The sequence below is a fragment of the Chelon labrosus genome, assembly GCF_963514085.1.
Source record: "Chelon labrosus genome assembly, chromosome: 17".
In the NCBI taxonomy this organism is placed as follows: domain Eukaryota; kingdom Metazoa; phylum Chordata; class Actinopteri; order Mugiliformes; family Mugilidae; genus Chelon; species Chelon labrosus.
Genome location: NC_140350.1, coordinates 20,207,140 through 20,221,457, shown reverse-complemented (window position 1 = coordinate 20,221,457; position 14,318 = coordinate 20,207,140). Strand labels below are relative to the sequence as shown.

At 42.3% G+C, this 14,318-nt stretch overlaps 1 protein-coding gene across 1 annotated transcript; it reads right to left on the bottom strand.

Moving 5' to 3' along the window:
- Positions 1 to 270: 270 nt before the first annotated feature.
- Positions 271 to 14,283, bottom strand: LOC311502263 (pterin-4-alpha-carbinolamine dehydratase 2). Its single transcript, XM_084564405.1, has 4 exons — positions 13,996 to 14,283; positions 13,126 to 13,257; positions 2,420 to 2,500; positions 271 to 666 (listed from the first exon to the last, which is right to left on the bottom strand). Exons 1-4 carry the CDS (start codon positions 14,107 to 14,109, stop codon positions 571 to 573), a joined length of 423 nt encoding a protein of 140 aa, XP_084420531.1. The 5' UTR covers positions 14,110 to 14,283; the 3' UTR covers positions 271 to 570.
- Between the last annotated feature and the right edge of the window lie 35 nt (positions 14,284 to 14,318).

Sequence of the window (14,318 nt, the reverse complement as noted above, 5' to 3'; positions counted from 1 at the left end):
GGGAAAAACGCTTTTTTCCTCTTTGCCGATGTTCTCCTGAAGGCTACCCAGTCAGGAAAACACAGCAGCCCTATCTGACTCATCCCTTACCAAATCGTAAATCAAATTAATCCCCTTCCTACTGACTTTGACCCCTTCCACATTTTGCTTCACTCTCCAGAGCCAAAACGGGAACATGTGTTCTGGTGGAGGACTGACAAGGAAAAGTATCCCCTGGATCACCGGCAGGTACTGAACAGAGTTGTGCAGAGCAATTAGAGAAAAACACAAAGCGACACACACACACACAAAGAAGTAAAACCTGCATATTCAATCTGTTTCTGTGTTAGTAAATCAATTACAGACTACAACGTTTCCTGCATTTAAAGTTTTATTTGCGCAGAAAACTTGTGAAAAAAAACAAACAAAATGAAAACATCACAACAGATTTTCAGATCTTATTTTAGACAAAAACAGACACAGGACATAGACACATGGAGGACAAAATTAATTTCTTCTGTGAGGAATCAGTTTTTCACACGCCAGAGTTGAAACAACACAATTAAAACATTCAGACTAAAGACGAAGACATCACATGGAAAGTGCGACTTTGTCGATGAACTTGGCCATTTTGATGTCCCGCTTCGACAGTCCCCCGCAGTCGTGCGTCGTCAGTGTAATCTGGACCTGTGAAGACGCATCGTTTTTCGTAAAATATAAAATTATAAAATTATAATGCAGCTGTCTAGACGGGAAGGAGTCCTATCCGGTCAAGATAAAAGTATCAACGAGATAAAAACAGAAGCAGGTCAATCTGTACATACAAATCAATATATAGGAGAAATTATTTTTGTTAAAAGAAGTTACTGCGTACATTTTATTGGTCTACATTTGGAACCCCTTATAGGTGCCGGCTGCAGTGGATTTTTACAAGACTGCACAAGGTCTAAACACATCTCCCCTTGTTTAGTCGATATAATAAGAAGCCTGTCTGCTAGAAAAGCTTTTAAGCATGGAGGTGGAAGCATAATTTGACTGTATGTCGGTGGATTAACTGTCAAATACTCATACTCCAACTTAATTAAAGTATTTTCACACAATTTTGAACAATGTCTTGAAGTATGTGATCGACTTTAATGGACTTTTCAACCAACAGAACGAGCTTGGCGTCTGTGTGCTAATGCTAACGCTAATGCTGTTTTATTTGCAACCTGAAATATCTTTTCCCAGCGGGAACCAGCTGCCAGCTGGGTCCGAACGGGAATCATGGCAACACTGAATCGTAAGTGGGCTTGTACTAAACCGGTGGAGAAGTGTGTTGCCTGGTTGTCAATGCTTCAGAAAAGCTAACTGTGTGCAGAACTTCCTGAAGAGTTGGAAGAGGCCGGTTTAGGCCGAGATTTAGCCATGTACCGGACAGGAATTTGGACAAATATGTTAGTTCAGTGGTTTCATTACAAAACTGGTGAGCAAATAAGACTCAAACAACTTCTCTGTTGGCTGAAAAACCCTGAAGAGTGTCCAGTTGGTCTCCAGCAGGCTGCATTCAGGAGTACTTAAATAATTTAAGAGGAGGTGGAAGTTGGCTCCACCCATGGATATTTAACTCAACCAATGAGGATATTCTCTGGACAGCAGGAGAAAAAAAAATAAAAGTTTGTAAATTCGCACCTTAATACTGACAGCCAACAAAGCAGAAGAGAACAAGATTGCATTTTGGAGAATATTAGCAGCAGCTCAGTATACAGCATTTATTTTGTAGAGGCTGAACCGCACTCACTGTGGGATTTATGTGTAAGCATCTGGTGGAAAGTGCTGCGGGGGCCCAGAGACCTGTAGCACCGTTCTACAGCCACTTTAATAAAGAGTGGATTAGGAGCGGCATTCCTCTCAGAGTAGCCCGCTCCACCACACAGTAACTCAGTGGCTACAGGCTAATGCTGAGAGATTTTCAGGGACTGGGTTTGTCATATCAACCACTACTTTATTCGTGAGGCAGAGAAAATGTGTGTGTGTGAGAGCGCCGGGGGTTCGTGGAGGGGAGGCAGAGATATTTTCAGAGCTTTTCACAAGAAAAACGATGGGATTATAGCGTGAAGCTATTGGCTTTTTTTTTTTTTTTTTTTTTTTGTCGCTACGACTAACGGAGCATGTTCCTGGCTTTGAGCGGAGAGCTCCACACAACCAGCGATGATTGTTTGACATGAAAAAAATCTGACTTTATCCAGCGTCCATTGATCTCAGTGTGTCTGTAATTTGTTGCAAACCAGGCGTAGCGCTTGTAAATATGGCAGGAACTCAAAACACGTAGCCAAGATAACGCTGTTTGATTCCACAAGTTGTGATTTCTGTAATTGACACTAAGCCAATGTGGCAATGTAAGATGACACCGCGATCGCAGCTGCAGAGTGTGATTTGATAATGTTGGGAAAGCAATTACCTTATTATAAACATTGAACCATTCTGGGTGATGGTTCATCTTCTCTGCCTGTAGAGCCACTCGTGACATGAAGCCAAACGCCTGTTGGGGAAGAAACAATGAAGAAGAAAAAAAACTAATGAAAACTAATACAATCGAAGATAAACAATCCAAGTACAACCTTACTGTTAAAATACTTCCTTTTGACTTTTGAGCTGCATTGATACAAGTATAAACTGCAAGCTTGAAATGAATGGGATTAAGTTTGTCAGCTCAAATGAAAGACAATACGTGAGGACCACACATGAACCTTTCAAATAAACTTACTACAATTAAACCAAGCGTGCAGTCAGAAGATCAGTAATGCTTGTAGTGTGTATGTATGAGTGACTGCTAGCGTAGGGGAACACAAAGTAGGTCCAACCAAACCGGAAAGGGAGCAAGAGGAAGGGACCTAAATAATAGATAATAACCAACCGCCATCACACCCCGGACACCACGAAATAAGGAGGAAGCTTTGAACAAAATCTGAATATCGCAACCACATTTTCAATTCCTTCTGAATAATCTGCAATAATAATGTGCAGTCTGTTTTTTCCCTTTAAACATGTGCAATAACAAACAATGTACAATCACAATATTTGTTAATTTTTTTGGGTGTTGGGTATTTGGGGGTTATTCATTCATTTTATATCCAATTCTTGTACATGTATGTCCGACAGTACTGTATGAGATGTCAGTTTCCCTATCTATCTATCTATCTATCTATCTATCTATCAGTAATGCTTCATTTGTCCGCTGCGTTCATTTAAGCCGAGGGTGACATTCGGCACCCTCTTTCATATTTCACCTAATTAACTTAATCCTCTTTAGTTCACATTTAGCAAACTCAGTCTAACCGCTTGACATCTGAGCAGAACCACGCTCCAATTAGCACATTTGACACAAAAAGATCATTTTCCATACCTTACCAAAAAAAAAAAAAAAAGACTTTTCTTCATGTCTCTTTTAAGTTTTTATTATAAGGCACTAAAATGAGGTTGGAAGCAGGTAAAGTGGCACCGACAAGTGTTAATTAATGTACAGCATTTGTCAGAAAATACCAGTTTTTATCTCCAATATTTTGGATTGTTCATGAATATTTATATATTATCACAACCTTATAATATGTAATGAGCTGTCAGTTATATATATATAAAGCGCTATTACTAAACTAAGCGAGAGAACAATTTTAAAAGGTGTGGACAGACAGTTTGTTTCATCTGCAAGGGAAAAGCTTCTCCAGGGCATGCAATTTAAAGAAGCACTCATCCATTGAGGGCAGCAGTTGAAATGTATTAAAACGAATACAAATTTAAAATTAAGAAGCCAGGAAAATTAGAAATTAGGGAAAAAAGCCAAATAATATCTATTTTTATATATAAATTTAAATATTTTGCTACAAAATAAAAAAATAAAAAAAATGCAGCAATCTTGCAAAGTTATAATTACAACAAATTCAGCTGCACCCAAAAATGTGCAACGCTGCATTTACTCGGCCAACATGGCAAATTCAGTGTTGAACCACGGGAGACCAAGACACGAGAAAATATGCACGTTTCAAAAGCTAACCCAAAGATTTTAGGCGTTTTCCATTAGTTCGGTTTAAAAGTAAAAGACGCACAGGTACGCAGCATAAAGAGCAATGCTGCCATCTGAAGCTTGGAGGGGAACATGATGGCGTCTCGGCACATCGGGTCGAATACCCTCGTGAATTCACGCGTGCACACGTCCAAGCCGACAAGGACCAGGGAGGCTGCGTGCACACACCGAGTAACATACACACTCTTCATATTTCGAGTTCGGCATGTGGCTCTCTCCAATCACAGGCCATCCAGGGAGTGATTATGGTTATTCTAATTATCTACAAAGAGGAGAGTGAAATCCCTCGTCATGCTCACTGTGAAGAGAGGAAAAAAAATAAAAAAATCAGGTAGACCTATTTCAGTGCAATTTCCCACTGCAATCTCAATTAAGCCTCTAAATGCTTCCTCTCTGCCTAATTAAATCAACTGAAATGCCATTGTTTACAGGCCGTGGCTGTGGCCCCCATCCACCACCTGACATGACGAAACAGAATTACTCTCGCAGGAAATTGCGTTTAGCCTTTTTAGTGTGTTGTAACCAATTTCTGGGACGGCCTGTTCCTGTGCAGCGCGATTCGTGTAACACGATCGGCAGCTTGATCAAATTGGTTATCAAGGAAACCGTCTCCTGATCAATTTAAGTAATTGCCATATTCCTGCAACTTGACCCCGCTGGCACCAATTTGGAGATCGAGGCGGTCTGCTTTTTCTCAGTTTTCATTGGCTCTAATGGAGATGGTTAAGCAGCTTGTCATGTCAGGTGTTGTCCAAACATGTCTCCTCTCTCTCAGGGCCGAGCCGAGGCTAATCTGCTGCCGAGGAACATTGAGTGACAGGTAAAAGGATTCTGTGTGAACACTAAAGAGTTCCTGCACATTGTCCCATTTCAAAACGCCGTGCTCTTCCTGGAGCTCGACTTGTATCCTGGACTCTGTTATGGAACAAAAAAATCCATCCCACGACACTCCTGACTGGACCGACTGTGGGCTGCGAATGTGCAGTTAAATGTTCTTACGTAAGAATCAATCATTTCAATGTTTTTCAGTTTTTTTCATCTAGCTTTCTTGTCTGAAACGTGACTTTGGTCCTTTTTCATCAATAACAAGCTAACATAATTAATGCCAGAGATCAATTCGATGACTGCGTTTAATTACTATCATGTGCCGAGGGTGTTCCGAGTCTGAAATTATTTCATCCTCGAGCCAGGCGGATATTATAAAGTGATTTCCTTCCTTTTAGATCAGTCAGATACAAAAAATGGTATTATGCAAATTATGTGACAATGTGAAACGGCTTGCTCAAGGCTGACACCGAGACATTTCAGCTTTCTACTGCGTGTCCTCAGACTCTCAAACTATTTCTTTTTGGCTGAACATAAAATGCTCAGCACCAAAGTTAGAAACATGCCAGTGAACGTAGCATTTATCCACAAAATGAGCCGGTGGAGACCAAAACCAGAGCTAGAAGAGTAAATAGTGGATTCACATTTTCCAGGTGGCCACAAACTAAACTTGGAATGAATGATGATATCGTTCCATAGCTGTGGCATGTGTAAAAAACAAAGATTTGCTTACTATTTTTGCCGTATTACCGTAAACGTTGGTGCTAGTTTTGTCAGATTTGTTGTTTGTGAAGACTCTAATCCGCAGTCCAAATGTAAATTATGGCTATAAAACAGAAATGTGGGATTTTACAGGAGCAAAATTTCATAATCAACTCCTGCTAGAGGCAAAATGTTTTTGAGACTCCCGTCGTCGACCTGCATGTGTGAATAATGGGTGTACCACCGTCTTTGACGCAGGGAGGACACTACATGTCCGCCGACTGGGTCACACCACTTTAAAGGGGAACTACTGTTTTTTACAACCTGGACCTTATTGCTGGCATAAAATACGATCGTTTACTCACTCATATAACTTTTGTGTAATTTGTAGTCTTTCAGGAGATATTTAGATCTGTGTATATCCATATAGTGGGAGTGACTGGGGCACCGAAACGCAGCCTCTAAATAACGCATTATCTGCCGCGAAATTCGTTCATTTCACCAATATTTTTTTATCATACGCTAGTGATATTCCCCGTTGAGTTCGGAGTTACCTGTTATCATCACCCGGGGTCTGTACGTTAATCTACAGACCCCGAATGACGTCTTCTGTTTTGGTGCCCCAGTCACTCCCACTATATGGATATACGCAGATCTAAATATCTCCTGAAGGACTACAAATTACACAAAAATTATATGGGTGAGTAAACCATCATATTTATGCCAGAAATAAGGTCCAGGTTGTAAACAACAGTAGTTCCCCTTTAAAGCAATGTCACAAAAACAAATTTGTAGGTCAATTACTGGTAATTTCAAATCAGTTTTAATTCAAGAAGTATATTTTTCTTCCAGCTCATGGCATGCTTTTGCTCATGACTAAAAACAAATGCTGTATTAACGTCAAGATATGCGTAACCCTAATAACCCCAACCAACTGTATAATAAGCATGGAGCGTTGCTTTTTATCGTGAGCATCATTACACTTCCTGAAACTGTCCACGTCCCCACTGAGTCCTTACTGATGTGCAAACGAACCACTGAGCAAAGTGTTATTTGGAGAAGAGAACTGTGAAATGTAAGATGACAGTTATGCAACTTAAACCCTGAGAAAAGACGGCGTGTCTCAGGAAGACAAAAAAATGAGGAGAGAAAAAGCAAGGAGAGCGGTAATCTCTCAACACAAATGAATTGGAGTTGAATGTCCGAAAAAACAGAAATCCTGAAAGGGCCCTGAAAAATCGGTGTCCTACATCGGGATTCTCTCACAGGCGGTGGTCCCTCGGGGGCAGTAAGCAGAGCAGCAGGACACAATACAGGCAAAGTGGCAGTGCTACGCCTGTCTGTCACCCATAGGTCATCTCGACACCTTCCACTTGGGCCCAACAGAAAATAAAACCAACCCTCCGCTCCCAGCTGAGGTCTCGTGTCAGCAGAGGTCAAGGGCTCTCCCTCTCAAAGTGCTTTGTTTACCCCATTTGTATTGTGCGGGCCACACTTCTCGAGCCACCAGGTCAGCCAGCCAGTCGGCTTTCCATCCTTTCAGCCAGCCAGCCAGCTCTCTCCAACTGGCCCGACAAGCTGTAGCTGTCAAAGTCGGATAATTTGACGTGACACTGCGCAGGCCTCCATCTCAAATAATCAGAAACACCCGACGGCAGACCCCCGCTTTGCCCCTTTCCCCCCCCTCCCCGCACACATACACCCCGCTTTTGAGGAGCCATTTTGGTGCTATTACAGCATGATTGTCATACAACACTGGATGAGACAATTTGACGTCGGAGCGGAGTGGTGTTCTCTCTCTCATTGCGGCTGTGGGCTGGAATACAGGACTCAGTTTCAAACACATGTGTCTGTTATTTACAGATCGGCTTTCCACCACCGCGCGGTCCAAGGGCTTAGGAACGCCTGCTCTGCCTTGCCAGGACTAAGTGCATGCAGATTGCGCCCACCCTTACTAGCCTCCGACAGACACACATTCACACTAATGCATGTACAAATGTGCACATGCAAACCTCCTCGGCACACGCACAAGCATTTCGCCGACACATGAAGACAAGCCGCTCTCCTGCTTTACACACCACCGTGACTGGCTGATGATTACCCCGCTAGGCCCATCATCACCCGCGTCAGTGTTAGCCCCCTGGAAAACCTTCACTTCTCGGCAGAAAAAAGAAAAGATTTGAACAGTGGCGGTTGAGATGATGATGATGATGATGGCGACCACACCTCTTATGTCTTATTTATTCCCCTTTTCCCAAACAGCTCTTTGCAGGCTTCCAGCTGGCCAGACAAGGCTGCCCGCTAAGTTGACGTGTAACTTAAAGCTAAATATCAAATTATTACGAAGCAAAGCTGCCAGCGCCGATTCTCTTTCATGTAGCACGGAGAGCTTTGCTGGGCATGTGTAACATCAGCAGCATTAATCTTCTCAAATTAACCTTCTTCAAAATGAGTAACACGGAGAAGAGCTTCGGCGGCGACGATGATACACCTCCCGCCGCGCTGTGAACGGGCATTTCGAGACCATTATCACGTGGACTACTCATCACGCATGTCGGCTCCTATTTATGCACCGTGTGTCATGTAACGTTCAGTGCTAGGCGTTAAGGCCAACTTACGCTAACCCCTCATTAACCAGCAACGGCTTAAAAAGACACTGGGCTCGTCAAAAGGCAGAAGACGTCAGGGCCATCTTAGCTTACCCAAGGTCTGATAGCCAGATTATCTAACCACCTCCGCTTGGGCGCCACACCTCGCGGCTTCCCTCCAGCCATTTTCACAGGCTGAGATGAATGCGGGATGCCTCCAGTTCCCAGGGATAGTTCCATTTTGGACACAGAGGTGGGAACTGAACACCTCAGAGCCGATTAACCGTCGTCTCGCTCTGAGTAAGGGATACAGTCGAGCAATCGTGGAGGGGAAGTTTGTCTACATGTGTATGGTTTAGATCTAGTTTTGCAAATTAGGAAACATCTCGGGATCATTTTAAACTATTTGGAACATTTTCTTGAAGGAAATTACATTTTTTCCCACCCAAACATTATTAGCCCAGAGTATCCAGAGTATCCCACCCTTTAGAATGGGTGGGATACTCTGGGGGAAACATCCAAATATACAACTGATAAAACCGACAGTTTTGTAAACTGTTTGCATGTCAAATGAGGATATACTTGATATGTATGAAGCTCAACAAGCTAATAACAATGAGGTATCAGCAAACACTGCTATCAGTCTGACCCGTATGTATTTATTTAGTGCAGGAGGGTGCTGCTCTGAGAGAACGGTTTACTGAGAGGACGTTTTAGTCGCAGGACAACTTATTCAACACGAGCACACCGAGGCCCGTAACGAGGGGCGGAGGCATGGAGGAGATCTGGAGGAGAAGGAGCCCCCGACTGAATATAAAAAAGGGCGAGGGATCAGCCGCCGAGAACGAAGCGGAAGAAACAGAGGGAGCTCCTCAGAAAATCACAGCAGCGGCGGCTTTGCTCTCAAAATTGGACCTTAAGACCAGAAGCTTTTCCCTGTGCTAGTAATGCGGTTATTGTCTGCGGTGAACCGCAGCTTTGGCGCGTTGTTTGTCTCAAGTTTGTGTCGTGTTCGTTTCTGCGCAAATGTGGGCAAATGTTGAGAATTTAAAAACAACAAAAAAATAATTATGTTAGCAAAAACTTTCTAATATGACCAGTCTCTAAAGGAGCTTTGTGTTGTTTTAATGCGTCATGGCGTCAGTAAAGCCACATTATACATGGGTATAACACAGTGAAGCCACAAATCCGCTATGTATCCTACCAAACCAAACAAGGATAAAACTAAAGAAAAAAATATAAATAACTAAAACCAACAGGCAGCACCTATCCCAAAAAACACCTACAATATGTGTCTGGACTTGAGGTGCATCATCATTTGCGGGTTTAGTCAAGAAAATTGTCCTTTCATTTCACTAGACACATAAGATAACAAAAATTTCCATCCTAAATGCAGCTTTTGAATTATTGGCTGGATATTCGCAGAAATGAAACAGATAAATGCCATCGTTGTCAACCCCGGCCAACGCAACACAACAGTTGAGCATGCACAGCTCGCCTCCTCTATGCAAGCGGCGTCTTAAGGCTACTCATTTCACTTGTGTCGCATGAATGTTTCCACTCCGTCCGCCTGAAATGTATAGCAGATGGTCATCCGTAAACAAGCATAACATAAAGCTTGTTGCGTAAACAGTATCAGTGACTGCAACTTAAAAACATGCACGATTCCGATCTAAATTTACAGTATTAAAGGCACACACACACACAGATGTTTCCACATGTGATTGCAGGGATTCTCACTGACCAAAGTGACTCCAGACAGAGGATTTCACCTCTCAAACCTGATTAGATGCACTGGACTTGACAAGGAAAATAACTGACATTTACGTCTCAAACTACTGCCACTAACAACGCACTGCAGACCCACATGCCGCAGATAAATTACTGAGCTGGTTACAATGGCATCACAACACTTTCCACTTGCCGTAATCAAAGAAAAATAAACTCAAAAAAAGCAAGTCCAGCTGTCATGTTCCTTTTAAGTTCATTTGCAGCTCTGAGTGGCTGCGTGCCTCATGTGCATTGCCCAAACTTCAACCATCACTGTGGCTTCACACAGCTGTGGGGTACAGCTCTACCGCCCCCTAGAGGACGCGTTTCAAAACACAGGATTTGTTATTCTCATTATAAACTCTCAAGGATCTGATTTCCTCAAGCCCCATCACTCGGAGATAAGTGGCTAAGGGAAATCAGCCAGCACGTCGCTCCTCATCTCCATTCCCCTCCAGTAAAAGCCCTTTAAGAACAGCCATGAAAAACTAGCTGGAGAGTTTGTGAAAATGCATCAGAGGACTGCGGGGTGTCTGGAGACAGAATAAAAAGAGAGCGAAAAAGGGAAGGCAGACAGAAAGAGTTGCCAGCATGTAAAATTGGAACAACATGAGCTCATTCAATAACATGGGGCGCAGAATGAAAGACAAAGACGGAAAAGGCAGCGATGGAGGAAGGAGGGTGGCAACAGGCGAGAAAGAAGAGAAAGCAAAGCCATCCACCAGAAGGAATCACGGGGGTTGTTAGTGGTTTGTGAACCAGATGAAACATTTTAACCAATTTGATTGTTTGTGAAAGAAATCATTCTGATCAAAACCCCAATTGCTGCCAACTGGTGGCCTGGTGTGTCTCAGGGTAATGTGGCCTGACGTGTCGGGGTAAGAGGAGAGGCTTTAGAGCCGGGAGGAGAAGATGGGGGAGGTCAGGGCTCGCCCGCCGACTTCAAACGCGGGGAAGTGTAAAAACAGACTATTTTAGGGGCTAAAACAACTAACGACAGGATTAGAGGAAGTCCGCTAAGTGGCCTTGAGATGCTGCAGTTTACTTTGCTCAAAGCACAGCCGAGCTAAAGGAGCAGGCCGCTTTCCAGCGACGTGCCAAGAAACATTTACATTGAACTTTTGATGTTTACTCTACCCCAAGAAGTGGTGGAACCGATAGCTGCTGCTAGATCGGACAGCGGTCATCAACATCAAACTTTACTTTAATATTGTTAATACGTTTCCCAAACAAGCGCGATCAATCACGTCAAACGAACCACTTAACGTTGTTTGTAGTGACACTTGAAGCAGAGAAGAGGGAGAGCTTGAAAACTCCCTTTTACAGCCAAAACACACTACAAACACGCATCAGAGAACACACATCTGTGATACAATGTTCTGCTCTTGAGGTTCACTTACTGGCTTATATGTGGAGCTTTTTGATCGTTAAGCCACCTGCTATAATACGAATTATGTACAAGAGTCACTGACACCTGACGAGGGTCCATTTACTGGGGAAGGCCCTGGCGTGCGGCCAAAAGCTCTGGGGAAAAAGACAGTAAGTGAATCTCGAGTTTAGAGCCTTGTGACGGAAATATGATTTTTTTTTTTTTTTAGATCTGTCATGTATAAAGTGCATTTCACACAAGTTTAAAAACATTTGCAATTACTCAAACCCTAATGCACGTGTAATATAAAATATAAACCAACTAAGAACACACTTTATAAGGTAGACACTGTACAGTAACAGCATATGTGTAAATCTTTTAACTCTTATTTTACTTTAAAATCATTTGATGACGGTTTAAATATTTCATAATAGTGTTCTTGGGAGGACTAAAAGTAAATATGCTGTCATTAATGATATGTAAACGATGCACACCAAACCTCTGCGTTACCAAAGCTATCCAGATGTGAAAGCTGGGATCCCAACCCGCAGATGTGTGCGTTAAAATGTGTCCGTGGACAAAAGTTACGACCTGGCATTCAAGTGCGTGTTTGGATTTGTATCTGATTTAGTTACTTTTTCGTTTAAGTATTCTCCAATATGAACCATAACTCTAAACTCTAAGACTTTTTAAACATTCATGGCATAAAAGATTTGCGGAGGTTAAAAATACAGGGCTGATTTTTAAACAGACAGGTGTTTGTTCATATATTTTGTTGAGGGACATGCATGGTGTGTAAATGCTGTCATATTTCTGCATTGGCTTTGTTAAGTGCAGAAACAATTATTCAAATTATTTAACGTAGGATGAGGTTCATCAATTGAAGCAAATGCATGTTGTTAATGCTTTATACAAAGACACATAGGCAACCATGCTATGATAGTAGCCTTTGTTGTGATAAGCCTGCTACGTCCCCTTAACAAAAAATAAACTTAAATGTTCCGTTTTATTCCGATATGATCTATAACGTGCAGTAACGTGATTTATTCCTGCTTTAAATATTCGTATTTTCCAGTTTTTCACATCTTCCAGCCGCATTTACATCCCACTGCGTATAGGAAAAGCCTCACTCATGAAAAACAATCTTTCATTAAACAACCTGGAGGTAGAAACTAATAATATAGAGTAGGAACGAATGAAAAACAGCAAGTATCCTGTCCCCTGCTGCACCTGCAACAAATCAGCGTGAGCACAGACTGAATGTGTGCGTTTCCGACTTGGCTGTGCGTCTGGCAGTTCTGCGTCCCGATTCTAGTCAAGGCAAACCTCCAGCCAGAGTACAACAGCCCCCCGAAGACCTACGGATTTCCACTGCTACAAAAACTTAAAAAAAAAAAAAAATGACAGCTTCATTGCAGCCTGGAATAACAACTTAGAAAGAGTGAAGCAGATGTTAACTGTGAGGTCTATTTTTCATCGGAAAAAGCAGAAAAAAAACACAATTATTTTGTACGATTTATCTGAAACAATTACATCTTTGTTTGCATTTGTGCATATAGCGCAGGGAAATTGTAAATGAGCTGCCATGCAAGCCGCCAGCCTGCCCTTAAGGAGCAACTTGGGGTTCAGTGTTTTGCAGAAGGGCACTTTTGGCATGTGCACAGCATGAGCCGGGGGGATTCGACCACTAACACTGGAACAGTTCATTTACATACACCTTTATGTAATCTGTCTCGAACGTAGGCCAGAAGTTAAAGGGAAGTGACAACAAAAAACAACAATAATAAGAAAAATCAGCTTTAAACAAGTCAGAAAGACCTCTACATAAATACCTGATTAAAGGTTTTAAAGTGAAGTTCTTTGAAGATGGCGTCACGGTCCTCCACCTCCATCCAACCGTTGGCCCTGAGCTCCATCACCAGCTGATCCCGGTCTGCAGGGGACAGCCAGTGGGAGTCTGATGACTGGAAGCAATCACAAAGTTGATATTAGCATTATAACTGATAAATCACATTATTATCTGCAGTTATTTGGGGGTTTGTATTTTAGACTTGTTCTTTCCCTTTAATCCAAAGTATGAATTCAGCCAATGGGAAACTAAAGTTTATTTTGGATGCTATTCCCGCTTCGGCCGACAGATGGCAGTGGAACACCAGAAATAAAAACAAATACAAACACAGGGTATAGTTACAGAAATATTTAGTTACTTTTTTGCAGTATACTTAATATTATTTTAAAACCTACTCTTTTTATTCGGCACCTTAATATTCCGACATCTTCGAATTTAAGGTGTCAAAAGTAGTAAGTTGAAATATACTGTAACGTTAGCCATTACTAGCATTTAACTGATAAATGTAAAAATTACAAAATAATTACTAATGCTATAATCAAACCATTTAAGCCGAATTGAAGAACACGCCATAAAACCTTAAATACACGTTTCAAACTTTTATTATTGTGCGTGTAGATTTACAGATATAAATGAAGCCTTATATTTAGAGTTACTACAATAGAGTTCGGCGTAGAGGTTTTCTTAGTCTCCACTTTCTGTTTCAGATCCTGCATAATTGTAAAGTCCCTGGTTTGTGTTAGAATATTACATACACCAACATACTTCCATGAAATATTCCTCCTTCGTGTGCAATACGCGTTTAAGAGGCTTATAAATGCTAATGCTAAAAGCCTGCCGATGTAACGCTCACCATTTTGGACGAGTTGTTCCGGGAGAGCGGAGGCACCCTCAGGCTGCTCAGCCGGGACAAGCGGCTGCAGGGCCATGAGCTGCTGGCCCTCAGGGTAAACATTAACCCAGACATGACTAGCGTTTTGTCAGCCGCCCTACTTCTCCTCCAACTCCTCTTCTGTCCTCTGCTCCACTGCCCTCTCACACCGTGCCATAGCTGTTTAGTTCACTGCCTGATTAAAATCGCACATTTTTAAAGGGGAGTCTGGTTGTGGCGAGGAGGAACACAGTGATGGGAGGGAAGAGTGTGAGGAACTACCTGCAAATCAGAACCTCGGCTCA